This window comes from Pelobates fuscus, chromosome 5 (assembly GCF_036172605.1).
Source record: "Pelobates fuscus isolate aPelFus1 chromosome 5, aPelFus1.pri, whole genome shotgun sequence".
Lineage (NCBI taxonomy): Eukaryota > Metazoa > Chordata > Amphibia > Anura > Pelobatidae > Pelobates > Pelobates fuscus.
This window is the reverse complement of record NC_086321.1, coordinates 155,364,917-155,382,916: the sequence shown is the minus strand read 5'-3', so window position 1 is coordinate 155,382,916 and position 18,000 is coordinate 155,364,917. Positions and strand designations below refer to the sequence as shown.

General features: G+C 39.7%; 1 protein-coding gene across 1 annotated transcript; it reads right to left on the bottom strand.

The window, feature by feature from the left end:
- Nucleotides 1–2,255: 2,255 nt before the first annotated feature.
- Nucleotides 2,256–17,980, bottom strand: COQ5 (coenzyme Q5, methyltransferase). Its single transcript, XM_063454593.1, has 7 exons — nt 17,754–17,980; nt 9,290–9,439; nt 7,393–7,617; nt 6,597–6,703; nt 5,899–5,987; nt 3,157–3,268; nt 2,256–3,015 (listed from the first exon to the last, which is right to left on the bottom strand). Exons 1-7 carry the CDS (start codon nt 17,899–17,901, stop codon nt 2,914–2,916), a joined length of 933 nt encoding a protein of 310 aa, XP_063310663.1. The 5' UTR covers nt 17,902–17,980; the 3' UTR covers nt 2,256–2,913.
- Nucleotides 17,981–18,000: the final 20 nt, after the last annotated feature.

The window sequence follows — 18,000 nt, the reverse complement described above, 5'->3', positions numbered from 1 at the left end:
TAAAGCATACACTGAAAAGAACACGCTGCCTTCAGTTAAGCATGGTGGTGGCTCGGTGATGCTCTGGTGCTGCTTGGCATCCTCTGGCACTGAAACCTGCATCGTGTGGAAGACAAGATGGATTCACTAAAGTATCAGGAAATCCTAGGAGAAAACGTCATGCTGTCTGTGAGGTAGCTGAAGCTTGGGCGTCATTGGACCTTCCAACAAGGCAATGATCCCAAGCATACCTCAAATTCCACCAAGACTTGGTTGCAGAAGAAGTCCTGGAAAATTCTACAGTGGGCATCACAGTCAATGGATTTGAAGATCTCTGGTGATATTTGAAGAAAGCAGTTACAGCACACAAACCCAAGAATATTACTGCATTGGAGGCCATTACTCATGAGCAATGGGCTAATATTCCTCAGTTAAACTGTCAGAAGCTTGTGCCTGGCTATGCATTTTATTTGCAGCAGGAAATAACAGCAAAAGTGTGCTCTACTAAGTTGAATAATTCTGAGACTGGAGAAGTCATAAGTTGCATTTTCAGTTGAATTCGGGGAAACCACTTGAAGCATTTGTTATGTTGAGCTTTTCCAATTGCTTTTGTTTTATTTGTTCTTTGCAAACAGCTGGAAGTCTGTCCATTTTGACAATAAACTTGAGTTTTAAAGGGGGATTGAATAATTTTGAGTACAACTGTATGAATACAAATGCATATTCCTAATGCTATAGTGCTCTAGTCAATGTTTGGTTGAATGGGCCCGTTCTGCCAGGTTTAAAAAACAAAATAAAATATGTAGTTTTATTTACCTCTTCACCCTCATAGTGCTGGTCTCTGGTGCAGTGTTAATTTTGGTGGAAATTTTAATTTAGTTTAGTCTCCTGTAGATTTCTATCGACACGACTAAAATCTAATGGGTTTAGTTAAAGCCCCTATATGTCTCTTTTGCAGCCCCTCTAGAGTGTCTCTTCCAAGCCCCAGTCTGTTTCTTTTGTTCCTTCCACAATCCCTCTGTGTCTCTTTGTGTCCACTGGTGTCTGCCCCAAGCCCCTGTCTATCTTTTGCCCCTTCCTCAGCCCCTCTGTGTGTCCCTTTCAATCCATAGCCCCATTTGCGGGTCTCTTTCTCCACCAGCCCCTCTATGTCGCTTTGTGCAACCCCCTAAGCCACTCCATGTGCTCATTCCCCACCCTCCATGTGTCTCATTATCCCAGCCCCCCCCCATGTGTTTCAATCCCTTCAGCCCCTGATGTGTCTAGTTTCCTTTCCCGCCCTCCTCCATGCGTTTTACCCACCAATGTTAATTTTGGCAAATTTCAATTTAGCTTTAGTCATAGTCTTTTGGCTAAAAGCCATTTTAGTTTTAGTTGTATTTTAGTCATCTAAATTGTTTTAGTCTAGTTTTAGTCGCCTAAATATCACATTTTTAGTAGACTAAATTGGACTAAAATGGTTAGTGAACAAAAATTAAAACTGCTCTGGTGTGTAGCTCCACCTCTTTGGTCCAATCAGATAATTAGAAATAGTGGCGTTTTTATTACAACTAGACATCCGGCAAGCACCCAACAAGGTAATCCCCTTGATAGTTCAAAATATTGATGGCTGCAAAAATGACAATTGCTAGGTACTGAAAATTAACTTTAGTGCCAACATGGCCAGTAGTTAAGGAACAAGTAAAATTTTTATTAAAAATGGAACGTGGTATAAATAGAGGGCAACAGGATAGTTATAATTTATGGCTTTCTAAGCTAGGATATAGCAGCAGTTGAGTAAATGTGATATTCTATTCAATGTTATATGACTAACTCCTCCAGAGCTCCAGCGAGTTTTGTTTCGTTTTTTTTATTTGTAATATGACCATGAATGTTTAATGTCTATCTATGTCTTATGGTATGTTTGAGACAAGTCTACAGATAATAAGTGGATCGATATGAGGGAAGAAATCAGATTTAGGTATATTATGTTAATTCTGATAAGAATTACAATGAATGGATAGATTTTCTGTTAGTCAAATCTTAAACATTGTGTTATTTTTTTATTGTATTGTGAAAGAAAAAAAATAGTGGAGTTTTATTCCACTATTTTGCGTTTGTGCTTCCATATAACTCCTGCAAAATGGCAATGTTTTCAGCTGCGGGGGTAAAACGGGAGGCATATGGCACCCAGACCACTTCATCTCAAGGAAGTGGTTTGGGAGCCTATACAGTTGACAGAAATGCAAAGTTTAAGGGCAAATAGCGGATCTGGAAAAATTCTCCAACTCCATCAGTCACAGTGTTGCTATTTTTAATACATTTTGCTATTTTTAATTCCATCTGATACAACTGAACCATATACAGAAGGTGTATTTGTTTATGAAAGTCCCACATTAAATCAATTGTGAAAAGAAAAACCCAGACATAAACATTAAACTGTCCTGTGGGAAATTACGTGTGAATTTAAGATTTTAGGAAACACCTAAACTAAAAAATAGCTTAACTATAAATAGCCAGGGAAACATTTTCTTTTCAGCTATTTTGGGTAAAACATGTAAATTCACATTCAATTTCCTACAGTTTGCACTCTGCTGAATAATCTAGACAGCAGCTAAAGTAATATCCAGGGGGCACAAATTCGATTTAACCCCTGAAGGAACAAGGACCACGGCTTAGCCAAAACCAAGTGTTTGGTGCCTAGGGGGTTAATCCTGTCCGAAAAAAATTGTTTTCACCTACTACAATTATGTGTATATGCAAACGATTGTAGGTGTGACTCAATTGCTTAATCGGAATAAATTTCAAAATACTGGTTCACAATATAAAGAGAAAAAAAAAAAAATCTATAAAATTAATTTTCATTTTAGTAAAAATAAATTATGTTCCAAAACGGAAACTATAGGTTTTCAGTTTACAAGCGTGCCATTCTCTTCAGTGTAGAAAGTATGCTACTCATAACTTAAACCCGGAGTGAACTGCAACAATTCCAGACGTCAAGTTATGGTACGTCACCTTGAAAAACCCAGCATCTTCAATCATGGCCTTAAATTCCTCCTACAGGAGAAAAAAAAAAAACCTGTTTAATATTAAATATATAATTGCCGCTTTTTAGCTGTGTACAAGCTAGCTATTCAGCATTATATGAAATTTCTGTTTTAAACCAAATTGTTGACTGGTATTACAAAAATGTTTTACCTGAGGAGGGAAGCGTCTAATGCTTTCGACTAGGTATTGATAGGACTTCCAATCACCAGCAATGATTTCCCCAAGCACTGGAATCACTTGGAAACTGTACAGGTCATAAGCCCTAAAGAGGATTAAGAACAGGTCCAGACACACAATGTAATATCAGACATCAGACTCAGAATTCCTGTTATTGTAAGATATATTTGAATGCATCGACATGTCATGTGACACACAGATCAACAATGGAAGATATGGAAACGCTGCAATGCTATAATACAATGGTCTACTCTCTAGGTTAACGTGTGTGGTTGCTGTACTTAAATAATACTCAAATTCTTCTTTTGTATTTTTTTTTTAAATATATATATTTTTTAAATAAACATTTGAGAGTAACTCCCATGAAAAATGAAAACTCTTCAAGTTTCTTCCTTTTTTGTAAACATGACACAAGTTCGGATGCATTATCAGACTACTCTACAAATGCCACAATCATTAAAAAAAATAAAAAATTTGGACACACAAACACACACACCTATAACATCCCCTTTAATTACTGAATACTCTGATCTAGCGCTGCAGTGCCAAACGGTATCCTTCTCGATACGTTGCTGCACTAACATTCTATAATTTTCACTAAGCTGTAAGCTTGACTAGAATCATGGCATAGGTCAGTACCACAGTATTTTGTATTGCAGTACTCAAGATACAGAATGCTGTATGTAAGCCATGTAGGCTCTCTCTCTCATTGGAAAATCATTCAGGGTTATTAACAAAGGTGAGAATTTCTGGGAATTCAAGGTGAATTTAAAATTCAAAGCCAAAATAGACACACAGAAAGCAGAATTAACTTTTTGATTTTTTCGAATTTGTCCTAAATGTTTAATTTCCTGCATACATACCAACACCCAAATGTTTCCTGATGTGGCACTATTGGAATGGCTGAGGTTTTCATCATGGATGATCTCAACCAGGCCACCTGAGCAGCCTTGGAGACTGTTGCAGTAATAAACTACAGGTGTGTAAATCTTCTTCATATTTGATTGGGGATAGGTAAGAAAGCGTTCTAATACTCAAAATATTTTGCATTTCTAATGTTAGAGGGATGAATTAATCCTAGTGCGAAAAAAAAAGGGTGCTAGGTAGGGATCGACCGATTATCGGTTTTACCGATATTATCGGCCGATATTCTGTATTTTCGGCAATATCGGCCAATATAGCTACCGATATTGCCGATAATATCTCCTAGGACCGCCAGGCTCATTACAAGCCTGGCGGTCCTGGGGGGGCTGGCAGCAAGCGCTGACTTACGTTGTCAGCAGCTCCATGTCTAAATCTCGCGAGACCTGCGGCGGCAGAGCGTTGCCACGGGTTTCCATGGCAATGCTCCGCGCGGCACTAAGGGACGCGAGATTTACACCGGGGAACTGGAGAAGCTGCTGGCAAGGTAAGCCAGCGCTTGCTGCTGGGCCCCCCAGGACTTAACAAGCCACCGGACCACCAGGGAATACTATATCCCTCCTCCCTGGTAAAATAAAAAAATAATTAACATAACCCGCCCCCCCCATTTTACACAAATTACATCACTACACAAACACACACTACACACACACACACACACACACTGCATTACATACACACTACACAAACACACACACACTGCATTACATACATACACACTACATTACATACATACACACTACACAAACACACAAACACACTGCATTACATACATACACACACACACTGCATTACATACATACACACTACACACAAATACTACACACTGCATTACATACATCCACACTACACAAACACACACACACACACTGCATTACATACACTACACAAACACACACACTGCATTCACTTTACCCACACTGCATTCACTATACACACTACACAAACACACACTGCATTCACTATACACACACTACACAAATACACACTGCATTCACTATACACACTACACAAATACACACTGCATTCACTATACACACTACACAAATACACTCTGCATCCACTACACACACAGCTCCCCTGTCTAAATACACTTCATCCACTACATGTGGCATGTATATTTTGTGCATTTACCGTTAGAAATAGTTTATTTTTTCAAAATGGTAAATGTACGGAATATCGGCAAGTTATCGGCTATCGGCCTGAAAGTTCACAGATTATCGGTATCGGCTCTAAAAAAAATCAATATCGGTCGATCCCTAGTGCTAGGGGAGAAAAATGTCAAATAGTCAATGGTCAATTATGAAAAGGGAAAAGGCACAGATGTGGATTATATCCCAGAGCAGCCTTTAGGTTGGTCTCACTGGGTACTTTTTGAAAACTTTGCACCATTTAAATAATGTGGGAAAAGGAGATCATTTTAATCCATAAACAAGGCACTCCAGTGGAAATGTATACAGTTAACGATAGCAGACGCTTTGCGTTGGAGTCAAAAGTTCTGCATTTATCTGAAATAAAAAGATTAAGTGGCTTTGGTGAAAGTGGTGTTCAGGAGTATCCCTTCAGCTGCTTAATTACAATTCCAGTGTTTACTTTTAAATAAACTTTCAAAAAAATATATATGGGACTTGCAGGACATAATGCATAGTGATATCCCATTCACAAGTATACTTGAGGTAATGTATAGGAAGAATGGTAAGTAGCTATTACTGTAGCAGTAATGGCTTTACCCCTGTAGCTGATGCACAATTTCCTTCAGTAGCTGCGGTGTCCACGATTTAATAAATGACTTACCTGGCCAGCAGAGGATTGTTCACTTGACTAAATTCGAGGCACAGAAACCTTCCTCCAGGTTTAAGCACACGATATGCTTCTTGTAATGCCTTGCATTGATGAAACAGAAAGGATATATATGAAAACAAAACAAAAAACCCACACACTTAATGTTATAATACACAATATCTATGTAATGTAGCTGGGAAATCCCAGCATTTTACATCTTAAAGAGACTTACAGTGATAATTGTGTAGCATATACCCTCTCAACCCCAATATTATTTTTAACCATCCTGATTTTCCTTTCACTCTGATTCTCCTTTGCTGTCACACAGGTTTATATTCTAAACTCCAATATGTAGCAAACAGCAATCTGAATGATAAGTGACTAAAGTAGCTATTATAAAAGGCTTAGAGAATTTATTCAAACCATCTGTATTTGCCATTGTTTTCCATTTGGATTTCATTTCAGAGTTTAGGAATAAACCCAGACAACGTGTACAATTTCAAACAAGATTTTAATCTGTCAAGTGTTCAATTTTGTTTAATTCCAATTTGCAAATTAATGCATTCTTTGCTTAACATACACCTAGAAAACATCTTCCAATAGTAACTTTGTTAAGCATACCATCAACATGTGCAATGTATGAGTGCCCAAAATGTCTAGTATTTAAATATAGCACTCCTGTGTTCTCGGATTTCATGTGTGCCACTCACTTGGTCTATGTGTGTCACATTGCGGATTCCAAATGCAATGGTATAGACATCAAACTTATCGTCATCAAAAGGCAATTCCTCAGCGTTGCCTGCAACCCACGACAGTCCTGGCAGGAGAAGAAAAACAAAAACAAAATATTGAGGTTTGCTGCATTCTAGCCAGGCTCTGAAATGTATGATGTTATCCACATAATGGCTTTATGTAACCAGACAATGTAGAACACCAACTATCTTGTGGGAGTTTCTTCCAAAAGCCTGTAACATCTTTTACAGGCCTGAAGTCCATGCAACGACCTAATACTACTTTGTGGATGATGGCCACAGTGACGATGAAGTTTATTATTAAAGGGACACTATAGTCACCAAAATAATTTAGCTTAATGAACCAGTGTTGGTGTATAGATCAAGCCTCTGAAGTATCAATGCTCAATTCTCTGCAATTTAGGGGTTAGATCACTTTGTTTCACTAGAGGTGGTCCTTGACAGCAGTGTAAACACTGCATATTCTCTGTGCAGGGGCAGGCTATTTGCACCAGCACCATTACATTAAGTTGCAGTGGTTCTGGTGCCCATAAGATCTACTTTAGAGTGCAGGTAGAATACAATATTCATTAATTTATTTAAAGGAAAACTATAAGCATCATAACTACGGAATGTTTTGGTGGTTATGGTGATTGGAGTGTTCCTTAACTTGATTGCAAAATGTATTATGAACCACAGAAAGTCTCTCAGTGTAGCTGCATGCCTATTTGCCATAAGTGATAGGATCATCAGACAGTATTAATACAAAACTCACCTTCCGAATATCCCAGTTTCAGTGATTTCTGCTTCCCAACCTTTAGCATCTCCTTGTTTATATCACAGATGACAGCTCGGGATCCACCCAAGGATCCTTGTTCCTCCTGTTGGTAGGCTCTTGAGATTTCTGACCATGACAAATTCTGCTGGTACTTCAACTTATGCCTGATCATTTTTTCCTTTTGAGCACGGATGTAATTTACAAAGCGGAATGCGATATCGCCTAAATAAAAAGATAAATCATACAAGTGTGCCCTGAAACACTTACTAAATAAAATTGGATGTTCTCTAGACTAGGGTAATTCTCCATATGTAGAGTATTTCATAGCAAAACGCAACACATACAGACTTCGGGCCCCATGACCACTTTAAATCCCTGATATTGTCATGGTGCCTGGAGTAACCATTTAATTGTTCCTAGTCACATTTGTATATCAGCTGAGTACCCAAACCAATTTATATGTATGGATCTCATTTGTTTTCAAGCATATTCATATGAGCTATAGAAGAACAACTCCATTTATTTTGAAATCTGCTTTAGCAGGTACTGTTCGAATTAGTCACACAGAAATTGCTAAATGCAACAATAACTAGAAAGATACATTTCAAGAGACAGATCAAGTTTTAACATTTTACCATTTACTGCGGGTTGTTTGGGTTTGCCCAAGAGTAATAAAAGTTTGTGCCCTGGGCAGCACCTGCCATCATTATTTCAGCCTCTTTAATTAGTTAAAAGAGGGAGTGGACCTGAAGAGATGTAGACAATAAAAATTCTGTATTACTGGGAGAGGGGATGAATTGATGTCACTGCCCTAAGATTAAAAGAGCCCTAAGTGCTTTATTAAGATGTCTGCAGAATTCATCTATGTGTATTTGTATTATATATCACACATACATATAGATATATAGAAAGAGAAACACACACACAGGCACAATGTTTGTTTGTGTTAATTTTTTTTTTACTTTGTCCTGTTGATCACTGAACAACTGATTGTTCAAAAAAGTGTCCACAATTCCAAACAATAAATGTATTTAAGGAACTACAAACTCCTATTTGAAAGCCAAACAATGCAGGAAATTTTGGTTTTACACCCTGGCGAAACAGCTTTATCTCCAAATATACACAGTATAACTACTAAGTACTTACTACTATCACTCATAACTCATGACGGTGTCATTTGTCATTTACTTGCTGGCATTATGGGGTTTATACACTTCACTTTATTCACTAGAATCGTTGACATGTAAGCCAAAATAATGGAGTAGGAAAAATACATAATACAAAGTAGTCCCTACTTTGTCTTCCATTTAAAAGAGAACTAAACCTAAAATAAAAAAAGAACAGATTCTGAAAGAGGAAGAGCAGAGGAAACAATAGGAGAAAGGTAAACCTTGAGGTGACAGAGCCAGTTTAAGTACAGACAGCAGAGCACACCATTAGTAGATTAAGTATTGTTCAGGACAATGCAGTCATAAGATAATATTAGGAGACACAACCCTCAAGGGTAAGAGCAAATACAATTCAAACAGAACTGTGCAACCATTTACGTCTCCTGTGCTATTTATTTGCTGTTTGAGACTTTTTTTACTATGATGTTTGATGTGTGTACTTTTCCTGCCCTTGCTTACCTTAACAACCTGTATCACATGATTTTCGTATTACCTTTATTTGAAAATTCGTATTAAATAACGAATGTCAAAAAACAAAAATCGGTCTGAAAAAAATGTTTCTGTAGTAAGAATTATAAAAAAAAATAAAATAAAAAAAAAAGTAGGGATGGAAATTGAAGGTAGAAGAAACATTTTAATAAGACAAAAAAAAATATGAAAACCATAATAGATTTTTCAGCTGTAGTAAAGATTTACACAGACTGGATAGAAATGAGATATTTTACCTGTTCCTCCTGCCACATCTAGTAGTTTAGTGCCAGGTGTAGGGTTCATGTACTGTATCAGCCAATCTTTCCATAGTCGATGTACCCCCAGACTCATAGAATCATTCATTAGATCATATTTTCTAGCTACATTTTCAAACACCTGATAAACTAGGAAAAGAAAAGAGCAGAGAGAAAACAGATGCATTAAACACGCAATATTTATATTTACAAAGTATTTTACGAGGAAGGATACATTGAGATTTCTCTAGTTTTTACGTTTTTCCCTTTCCCCACAACCATTACATTGTTAAACAGGGTAAGATACAATATTAAAAATAATACACATATATAAATGTAACACATTACAAATAAAAAATAGAATATGATTACAAGTGCATTCTGTATTGAGATACATTGGCAGACATCTCTTAAAGGATTTTAGACTGACGGAAGATTTGATTGTTTCCATGAGGTTATTCCAGAATTGCGTTGCTCTGTATGAAAATGAGGATCGAGCCACTTTCTTTTTGTATTGTGGTATAATAAAGTGCTGGTACTGAATCGGAGGTTATAAGAGGAAGGAACAGCTGGGGAGAGCATTTTACTCAGGTACGGTGGGAGCATCCCAGAAAAGCCCTTAACCCCTTAAAAGAACACTATAGTCACCTAAATTACTTTAGCTAAATAAAGCAGTTTTAGTGTATAGATCATTCCCCTGCAATTTCACTGCTCAATTCACTGTCATTTAGGAGTTAAATTACTTTGTTTCTGTTTATGCAGCCCTAGCCACACCTCCCCTGGCTATGATTGACAGAGCCTGCATGAAAAAAAAAACTGGTTTCCCTTTCAAACAGATGTAATTTACCTTAAACAATTTTATCTCAATCTCTAAATTGAACTTTAATCACATACAGGAGGCTCTTGCAGGGTCTAGCAAGCTATTAACATAGCAGGGGATAAGAAAATCTTAATTAAACAGAACTTGCAATAAAGAAAGCCTAAATAGGGCTCTCTTTACAGTTAGTGTTTATGGAAGGCTGTGCAAGTCACATGCAGGGAGGTGTGACTAGGGTTCATAAACAAAGGGATTTAACTCCTAAATGGCAGATAATTGAGCAGTGAGGCTGCAGGGGCATGTTCTATACACCAAAACTGCTTCATTAAGCTAAAGTTGTTCAGGTGACTATAGTGTCCCTTTAAGGGCTGAGCCAAATGGACACGTTGTGATCAAAACAAAACATAAACAAAAACTTGAATTTGCGCTATATGTCTGTTCAGGCGTAATTCACCTCTTTCATATTATGTGCACCCACACTTATTATATATCATTTTATTCAGGGAAAACATGGCTTTAATTTAACATCAAATATTTAGATATGAAACATAATGTAACATGAATATAAAAAAAATGGGAGAAAATAAGAATTTAAATTATTTTTTAGTTCTATGTGACATTCTAACTGTGAATGTCATACTACTGTTTGCTTTTACTGTAATAAAATACACATATTTGTATTCAGCGACGTCTCACGTGTAAAACAGTACCCACTATATACAGGTTTTATGGTGTTTTGGGACGTTACAGGGTCACATTGAAATTGGCCAGATTGGTTACGTTGCCTTTGAGACCGTATGGTAGCCCAGGAATGAGAATTACCCCCATGATGGCATACCATTTGCAAAAGTAGACAACCCAAGGTATTGAAAATGGGGTCCAGTCTTTTTTAGTAGACACTTGGTCACAAACACTAGCCAAAATTGGCTTTCAAATTAGTTTTTTGCATTTTTCACACACAAACAAATATTAACACTAACTTTGCCCAGTGTTTGTGACTAAGTGGCTACTAAAAAAGACTGGACATACCCCATTTGCAATACCTTGGGTTGTCTACTATTGCAAATGGTATGCCATCATGGGGGTAATTCTCATTCCTGGGCTACCATACGGTCTCAAAAGCAACGTAACCAATCTGGCGAATTTCAATGTGAACAAACTGAAATGCAATTTGACTCTGTAACTTTTGAAAACACCATAAAACCTGTACATGAGGGGTATTGTAATACTCAGGAGACTTCGCTGAATACAAATATTAGTGTTTCAAAACAGTAAAACGTATCACAATTATATTGTCCGTGTAAGTGCCATTTGTGTGTGGAAAAAATGCAAAAAATGTCACTTTCACTGACGATATCATCGTTGTAATACATTTAACTGTTTTGAAACACTAATATTTGTGTTCAGCAAAGTCTTCCGAGTAAAACAGTACCCCCCATGTACAGGTTTTATGGTGTCTTGGAAAGTTACAGCGTTAAATATAGTGCTAGCAAATTAAATTCCCTGGACTTTTGGCCTGGGTTGTCAGGCAGGTCCCGCAAATTGTAACTAATAAAATGACCCAATTATGTAAAATGATTACATAAATATATATGTAGAATTATTATATATATATCATTTTTTAAAAATTAGATATTTATAGTGATATATACGTATATACTTATGTATATAGATATATACATTATGATGTATTTTGATATCAATATATATTAATTTTAAAATACAGTTAATGACATTTATTTTGTATTTTTTTTACTTTATATTATATATAAATATATATATTTAATCAATATCATTCTACGTGTAAATAGACAAAAGTGGAAACCACCCAGAATACGTATAATAGATAGAATACAAAAGGACAACCTGATATAGGTCAAATTTCCTTGATTGGAATCTGTGTGAAAATTGAAATAACTTTCATAGCGTAAAAAAGTAGATATAAGTAGTGATTAAAGTGAGATTAGAAATGCACTCACAAACAAACGATCATTCAGGCCTTTCACCCTCTCAGGGGTAGTGTGATGAGTAAAGATATCCTCCGACACGATATATGTAAATGTAAAAAAATGCAATGTAGTGAAGTATGTTTAGAAATATATAAATTCACATTTATTCATTGCACTTACAAAATAGCAGCATAAAAAGGCATCTCTCCATAAACATATGGAACTCCTGGTGATGACAATCGAGTATCCACAATCCAGAGTAAGGAAGAAGATACAGCATTCAAATAAATAAAAACAAATAAAAACAATATAAGTACATAAGAAGTTCTGTAACACTGTTACAGAACTTATGTACTTATATTGTTTTTATTTATTTTTATTTATTTGAATGCTGTATCTTCTTCCTTACTCTGGATTGTGGATACTCGATTGTCATCACCAGGAGTTCCATATGTTTATGGAGAGATGCCTTTTTATGCTGCTATTTTGTAAGTGCAATGAATAAATGTGAATTTATATATTTCTTTTTTTTTTTTTTTTTAAATTCTTTATTTTTGTAGTGCACATAGATATTACAGGCAGGCATGAGGTGCCCCAAAAGCAGTCCTCAGGCATTTTCCTCGCGCAACATGCGGGACAAAAGATTAACAGGCACAATTTTTTAACATTTTATGCAGCTTAAGTTAGGTTTTTAAAGATGTACTGTAAGAAGGCTTGTTCAATGCTTATTCTATAGATGTTACAGGTTATGCATGCATATTATGAGAGCTGTATTAACATATTGGTACAGTTTGGTTACAGTAAATGGTCAGGCTAGATTTCAGTTAGTCGCTTTAATACCATTCTTAGTCGATTAATACTATCATGCTTTGATACTATAGCGGTGTAGTTAAACAGGCTTTTGACTGACTAGGCTTTGACTATGCAATTGAATGTTGTGCTTTAACCTAGACATTTAGTAGCTGGAGGGCAAAGGCAATAAAACAGGGGGAGCATCAGCTTTCGAGATTGCCCTGCAGCTTTACCACCCCCAATTGGACTCCATGCCAGCAGGGTGACGATCCGTGGATGTACATTTAGAGACCTTTCGTTGGTCATGAAGGAGGTTTAATTTTGGAGAGGTACAAAAGGTCTGGAGACTTATGTTTATTCTAGTCCCGTTAAGTGGCAAAGTAGCATGGCGGTATGGCTCTTTAAGGTTGACCTGTGATCCAGTCGGGTGCCTGTCTTCGGCGGCAGACCAGTCGGCTGTTGATGCAGATCCTTCTGTTTCTGTCCCCCTGTGATGATCTGGGCGGTGTGGTAGGTAAGGCCAGTGCACTATGGTAGTGTCTCACTCCGTGCTTCATGGCTTTGGGCTCGATCGGTGTAGCGCATCTCCGCCATAGCCTGGCTTGTGGGGTCATGGCTTGTACTTGCTTGTGCCCTTGCAGCCCGCATCGGCAGTCCGCCCGTGTGGAGTCAGTAGAGGAGGGGGCGCCATTCGGCTTTTGATCGTGGGTGGCTTGTCGTGCCGTCTCCGCCATTTTAGAAGCGGCCTCTTTGCGCTGTGTCCGCTCTGCTGGCGCTTTGAGTGCCGTTGTTGCTGCGCTCTGATGGGCCGCGGGGTGGGGACCGTGATCACCCCCGCCGGTCCAGAGGGGGGGGAACAGGTCCGGATCCGCCGAGCCTTGTGCTTCTGCCTTGCCGCTGGCGGGCAGGATAGCCGGGCAGCGGCCGTCCACCCCACTCACCGCCCGAGCGGTCCCCATGTGGATGACGGGGATCGCCCCTCCGAGGGACTTAAACTTCCCAGCAAGCCTCTCCCCGGGGCCAGGGTGGCTTCAGGCACTGGGTCACAGCTACCAGTCTTTGGATGAGTATGCAGGTAGTTTTAAAATTGCCAAAACTGGAGAGTATCTCAGGAGCTACTCCATTGTGCGTCCGTTCGGCATGGCGGCCCGGCCCCGCCCCGAATTTATATATTTCTAAACATACTTCACTATATTGCATTTTTTTACATTTACATATATCGTGTCGGAGGATATCTTTACTCATCACACTACCCCTGAGAGGGTGAAAGGCCTGAATGATCGTTTGTTTGTGAGTGCATTTCTAATCTCACTTTAATCACTACTTATATCTACTTTTTTACGCTATGAAAGTTATTTCAATTTTCACACAGATTCCAATCAAGGAAATTTGACCTATATCAGGTTGTCCTTTTGTATTCTATCTATTATACGTATTCTGGGTGGTTTCCACTTTTGTCTATTTGCTGTATATTTCCACAGGTGGTTGTGAAGTTCACCTGGAGCTATCACAGTATACGTGTATTTTTTTAGTGTATATACTTTGTTTCTTTGCTTCATTCTACGTGTACTTTGATATTATATATATATATATATATATATATATATATATAAATATTAAAATAGACTTAGACAGTGTATGTATGTATATAATAAATATATATATATGATCTAAGGAAATATAATGTAATTTTACACTGTTTTTAACATTATTTTTTTATAGACAGCAGGGGGAGTACCTGTCATTACAGGCACTCCCCCTGCTGGCTATGCCGTCCATGTGATCTCGCGATGTCCTCACAAGGACCTCGCAATCACATGGGCCAGGAGGGCCAAAGAGGAAGGAGAGGGACTCCCTGGGCTCCCAGGTGAGTCCCCATACCGCGATTGCCGGTGACCGGGTAAGTACCCTGACCCGTGGGGACGTGCTATGCCGCCCACCGGCGTTTAGAGCAGGTTCCCTAAGGACAGCATAGCACGCCCGCCGTCCTTAAGGGGTTAAACACAAGGCTTGAAAGATGAAGGGTGCATCAGGATTCCAGCCAGTTTAGTTCTTTTAACAGGTCACAATGCTGGGTCATGTAATTACATTGGAGCACAGCTGCAGAATGAGTTCTACAATGTAGTAAATTTATGGTGGTTAGCGACGCAGGTGCACACACTACATCCCCATAATCAATGACTGGTATTAGCATTTGTTGTACAATCTATTTTCTTACTGTGGGGCTTAGGCAGGATTTGTTTCTGTACAGGGCACCTAGTTTTGAATAAAGTTTTGATGAGAGTTTTTCCATGTGGAGGCCAAAAGATTGGGGTCTAGCAACATAAACTAGACATTTGAAGGAACGGACTGTCGTCAGTGTATTTGATTTTGTTCTGATGCATAGATAGGAATTTTGTAATTTATGTAGTCTCAAGCTGTAGAAGATGCTTTGCATTTTACATTATATATATATATATATATATATATATATAATGTAAAATGTCAGAGTCAAAAAAAAAAATATGTGCTCTGATTCCAAGAGTAATGGACAGATGCATACATTATAATACAGAAGTCAAGAAACCTTCACAGCAGAGAGCAATGCAAATCTTAAAGAAACACTGTATGTATTCCTAATATTATAGTTTCTTAAAGCAGCACTGTCATGGGCGAAACCCGTATTTTTATTATTTATTTATTAATTTTAACCCACCCCTCTCGACTCCACTACATCTAATTGCCCCCTAGTCACCGCTAAATTCTCCTAAGCACCCCCAGCCCCCCATCTTACCTATTTTTGCATCTTTAATTTCGTGCCCGGACCTAGGTCCTAGGCACCGCCATCTTTGTGTGGGTAGATGAAATCCCTGTGTGGCACGTCATCTGCCCACACTAGATAGCGCTGTGAAATTCCAGTGCATGCCCATTTAAACACTGGGGCATTCGAACGGGAATTTCATCTATTCGTCAGAAAGACGAATAAATGAATAGAAATTTTGATTGAATGAACGAAGGCCTCTTCGATCATTTAGTTTATTACAAGGAGGGAGCTACCGGCATGCAGCTCCCTATTTGTAATATGTAAAAATAGAAGTGGCAGGGAGCAGTGCTCCATGCCACTTCCTAAGCCTCCCTCACTCTATGGGGTGATCTCACTAATGCCCCTACATGCTATGCCGCGAGTAGGGGCATGTCTACTAAACAGTGAGCAGCCAGTGGCTACTCACTGTTAAAAAAAAAAAAAAGCCCCCTAGTGGTCCCTCTCCCGAGCTGCGCGAGTGGGGGCTATTAAACTGAAGGTGGGACCTAGCGCCCCCCTGCCCCTCAGCCCCAAACCATGAGCGTCAGGTGGGGGCCCTAAATGAAAATGGAGGGGGCGGGGGTCCTATTGTCCTTCCCCCCTGGCCCCCACCCATTAGCGGCGGGTGGGGATCCTACATTAAAATGGAGGAGGCGGGTGGGGGCCCTAATGTCCCCCGGCCCCACCCATGTGTGATGGGTGGGGGCTAAATGTAAACCCGCCCCAGGTGACTAGGGGACCCAAGTCAAATAGAAAGCAACCAATCACAGTGTTATGAGCCAAATTACACAGCATGGGAAAATTCCAAAGAACTTTCTCACGCTGTGTAAATTTACACAGAGTACTGATTGGTTGGATTTCAAGCAAAACCAATCAGAGTGCTGTGACAGGTAAATGTAGAGACTTGCCTGCCAATCAGAGTGCTCTGAGTCAAATTGCAGGGCATGGGAAGCCTTTCCCCACCATTCGGAGTTCAGCGGTGTCCTCGCTGGGTGAACATGGATTATTTTTTTAGCATCGGGTTTTTATTTATTTATCTCATGGGTGGGGAGCAGGGGGGAGGAAGGACAATAGGTCCCCCCTATTTTCATTTAGGGCCCCCACCTGCCACTCATGGGTGGAGGCCGGGTGGGGGGGAAATAGGTGTTCCCCCATTTTTATTTAGAGCCCCCACCCGCAACTAATGGGTGGGGGCCAGGAACGCTAGGCCCCCCCCCTTCGGTTTAATAGCCCCCAACTCACGCGGCATGGCTGGGGGCTCGGGAGGGGGCACTATAGGCACCCAGAACACTAGGGGGCATTATAGGCTCCCAGACCACTTCAGCTAATTGAAGTAGTCTGGATGCTGGGACCCTTTTGCCCTTAGTGCTCCAATGTAAAACATTGCAATTCCAGAGAACTTCAATGTTTACATTGCAGCTCTAAGTCTGCCCCCAGTGGCTGTCTACCTAGTCGCACTTACAACCGCGGTAGTTCTGCCATTGCTTTATGTGCTTTTCTGCAAATTCCAAGTTGGCTTTATTGTGTCTTGCAGTTAGGAGAGAGGCTCTTGCTTAACAGTCTGCCATAAAGGTCAGATGAGTGGAGTGTTACAGTGATGGCAAGTTTCTTCTGTTTCCACACACAACCTCTGAAGTTCACAGAGAATGTCCATTAGGTCCTTGGTCACATCTCTTATCAAATGCCAGGTCTAGGAAGAGTCCAGGGTACTGCAAACTTCTATTTTAGAATTAAGTGCTTTTGGAAACATTCAATGTAGCCTTTCCCAGATCTGTGCTTCCACACAATCCTTTTTCTAGGTCTGCAGGTGGTTCCTTTGACCTCGTGGCTTGGATTTTGCTCTGATACCGGTTTACAGCTGTGAGACCCTATAGGAGGGTGCATTTCCAAACCATATCTAATCAATTGAATATGCCACAGGTGGACTCCAATCAAAGTGTTAAAACATCTATTTATATTCACACATTGTGCCAATGCCGGGCTTTTCATTAAAGTGAGCATTCACAGTGAATTTCTAATGTAAGGTCAGAGTTGCTGAGGTGGGAACATTCTCTAATTCAGCTCCGGTCTCTCCGAAAGTCTCTTTGAATTCGCACTTTAGTGAATAAGCCCGCTAGGTCTCACCTCTCTCCCCCTTCTCCTCCTCGGACACGGTCTGGAAGCCGAAGTGAGTCTCCTTCCTGGCCTGCTCGGTGTGCCTCCACCGCCTCACCCCGCTGCAGGCTCCTGCCAGGCGACCCCGAAGCAGGGCTGTCATGGGCGCCGCCATCATAGAGCTGACCCCGGCCCGTGCCACGGCTAGGACGGCCTGTTAACCCTTTAACTCGGCCTGGCCCTGGGGAGGGAACTACAACTCCCGGCAGGCCTCACG

Coding starts and splice junctions, on each gene's coding strand:
- COQ5 (XM_063454593.1), bottom strand. CDS start 17,901: ATGATGGCGGCGCCCATGACAGCCCTGCTTCGGGGTCGCCTGGCAGGA. Junction 5,988..6,596: donor ATGTGACACACATAGACCAA/GTGAGTGGCACA, acceptor CATCAATGCAAG/GCATTACAAGAAGCATATCG. Junction 3,269..5,898: donor AACAATCCTCTGCTGGCCAG/GTAAGTCATTTA, acceptor AATCCTCTTTAG/GGCTTATGACCTGTACAGTT.